Source organism: Henckelia pumila, chromosome 2 (assembly GCF_033568475.1).
Source record: "Henckelia pumila isolate YLH828 chromosome 2, ASM3356847v2, whole genome shotgun sequence".
NCBI classification, from domain to species: domain Eukaryota; kingdom Viridiplantae; phylum Streptophyta; class Magnoliopsida; order Lamiales; family Gesneriaceae; genus Henckelia; species Henckelia pumila.
Genome location: NC_133121.1, coordinates 91,961,389 through 91,964,343, shown reverse-complemented (window position 1 = coordinate 91,964,343; position 2,955 = coordinate 91,961,389). Strand labels below are relative to the sequence as shown.

The 2,955-nt window shown below is 36.3% G+C and overlaps 1 protein-coding gene across 1 annotated transcript; it reads right to left on the bottom strand.

The window, feature by feature from the left end:
* Positions 1 to 1,284: 1,284 nt before the first annotated feature.
* Positions 1,285 to 2,271, bottom strand: LOC140877914 (uncharacterized). The gene is made up of 2 exons (XM_073281517.1): positions 1,699 to 2,271; positions 1,285 to 1,602 (listed from the first exon to the last, which is right to left on the bottom strand). The coding sequence occupies exons 1-2, from the start codon at positions 2,269 to 2,271 to the stop codon at positions 1,285 to 1,287; spliced, it is 891 nt and encodes a 296-aa protein (XP_073137618.1).
* Positions 2,272 to 2,955: the final 684 nt, after the last annotated feature.

Genomic DNA, 2,955 nt, shown 5'->3' with positions numbered 1-2,955 from the left:
TACATAAATGAGATAGATTATTCAAGATAGCTATTTTCTTGAATTTCCCAGAACATTTATGTAAATGTTTACCTGTTTAAGCTGATTTGTAGTATTTTCTGTATTGAACATGTTTTACATGTTTTATGAGATGTTTACAGATTTATTGATATACTTATGTGATTAGATGCTTTGCTTTGCTTAGTTGGTTTATTTGAGCTAGTGTTCAAGGTGTTTTATAGCTTTTAATGCATACAGCTTATGTTGCATTCATCTTGAACTCCAGCCTTAATAGCACAGAGGGCAGTCATTGCCTAGAGTGCAGATGACGTTTGGAGAGCTGTAGTGAGTGGCATGGAATGTAGATTTACTTCCAGAGTCAGATGACTCATGGCACGGAATATAGATTTATATCCAGAGCTAGATGACTCACTATAGTTGCACCAAAGTCAGGGGAATTGAGATATTTAACACCACCTCGATTGGGAGAGTCAGTGGTTAGTTAAAGATTTTATTTCCCGGGATCCCAAGAACTAAGCTTATTGATATCAGATTTGATAGCCTATTCCTTGGCACATGCATTGCATTTATGCATTAACCTAGAGACTTCTATGGTTTAGATTATGCGTTTATAAATGCTAGCATGTTATGTTTATTCAAGATGTGAATTAGTTTATATGTTTAAATGATGTATATGCATGCTATTCATACTGAGATTTATTCTCACCGGAGCTATCCGGCTGTTGCTTTGTTTGTATGTGTGCATTGCATCAGGTTGGGGGCATGATCAAGCTAGAGTTGGCTTGGATAGCATCAAGAAGAGTTTTAGAAAGTGAGGACTCGGGTTTTAAGCAGATGAAATGTATTTTATGCAAACATGTTAGAAAACAAGGAATCTTGTACATGTTGTTATGTGGTAAATCCTAGTTTATATTCATGAATTGATGTATTTATGAGTTAGGATTTATTTGTTAATACATGTGTATTATTTGACAGCTATTTGTTGCAGCAGATTTCCAGAATTTGGAGCCCGCTCGATCGGTTAAAACCCGTGGATCGAGCGAGGCCTTTATTTTCCAAAAACAGAGAATCAAGCTTTGTTGCTCGCTCGATCGGTAACATTTCACCGATCGATCGAGGCCAAAAAATGTTCAGACCGAGAGCAGGTTATTGTTGCTCGCTCGATCGGGCAAGTTTTACCGATCGAGCGAGGGGCTCATTTTAAAAAAAAAAAAAAAAAATTTTAGCTCTTGGTTTGAATATTCTTTTATGCTATGATTAATTGTTTATTAATCTTTGATTGCCCTAAGATGAGATTAGCAAACCGAGGTCCCCACATATATGGTCTACCAAAGAAACAATAGGTAAATACCGAGCAGCTTTTACCCAATTGTTCCAACTCTCAACCATGTTATTGTTGATTATACCCCATCGCTTACCCAAAAACAAAGCATTTGCCCAATTTTCTGGTGAAGAATTCACAATAAATTCTATATCAAGTGGCATGGACTCAGTTATCTGATTTATATGTTCATCAAATTCATGCCTAGATGGAGCATATGCTGCTTTCTTCAACACCGAAGACCAATGTCTTTTGTTACGGAATGGATACTTTCGCAACACCTACATTAATAAAATAAAATTGTAAAAGACAATGAACACAAACCAATATTAACTGAAACATATATCATAAAATAAAATGCACTAAACACAACTAACCAGTTTGACAAAATTATCTACAATGTGTCTGAGGCAGTAAGAATGGTGACTACCAGGAAACATAGAGTGGATTGCCTTGATCAACCCCGAATGTCTGTCTGAGAAAAGAGTAAAGCCGTGGAAGAAAATGATTCCTTGTGAGGCTAGGACTTCTTTTAATCGATAACAAAACCAATCCCAATTAGAATCATTTTCTGCATCCACAACTGCATACGCTAATGTGAAAAGATCATCATTAGCATCCTTGGCGACAGCGACTAGAAGACTTCCTTTGTACTTATTTTTAATATGACACCCATCCAAAAATAATAACGGCCGACATCCACTAGTGAAACCAACCAGACAAGCATGAAAACAAATGAAAAGTCGTTGAAATTTTTTAGTCATAGGATCAATTTCACATCCAACAAAACTTCCAGGATTTGTTTCTTTAACAGCATGACAATACCATCGCAACTTATCATATGACCCATTCTCAGTCCCATGAATATCATGCATCGCTATTTCTTTGCCCATCCAAACTTTGTGATAGTCAAGTTCCACTCCATAGTCTCTTTGTATGTCTTTTACCATTGTACATGGACGATATGATGGCTCCCTTCTCAACTTTGCTTTCACCAAATTAGCTACCCAAGGTGAATCAGCGTTCGGATGCCCTCTGGACTTCAAATTATCCTCACCACAACAATGGATCAGGTTGCATTTTCTAATTGCAAATGAATTATCAGATTTATGTTTAGAGGCATATATCCTCCAGTCACAATTTTTGCCCCTACAGACAATAATAATCTTCTCACTATCATTTTTCTGGAAAGAAATTGAGCGTCTGGTTGCGATAGCATAATTTTTAATACAAATTCTGAATTCTGCTGCGTCTTTAAATGTTTGTCCTACGCCACGTATGCATTGAATCCAAGAAGCAATTGAGTTGCTTACATTTCCAATTGAAAGAGTGGGTGCCCAGTGAGCCAACTTGTGGCTATGGGCTTTGATGACTCTTTGTACAAACGATCTTTTGTTTAATATAATTTACACTTTTATTAATGGCAATGACTTTATCTTTCTTCATATTGTTATATTGTGATATACTATTGTTGTTTTGATAAAGACCTTGAATATACTATAGTGTATGTAAGATGTGGTAGAACATGGGGATGTCTATCATGAAATACATCTTATAGTCACTGTATATTCTAAACTGTTCCTAGTTGATTGAGCCGTCCGATAATAAGGATAAGGATCGCTCGAGTTTGAGAC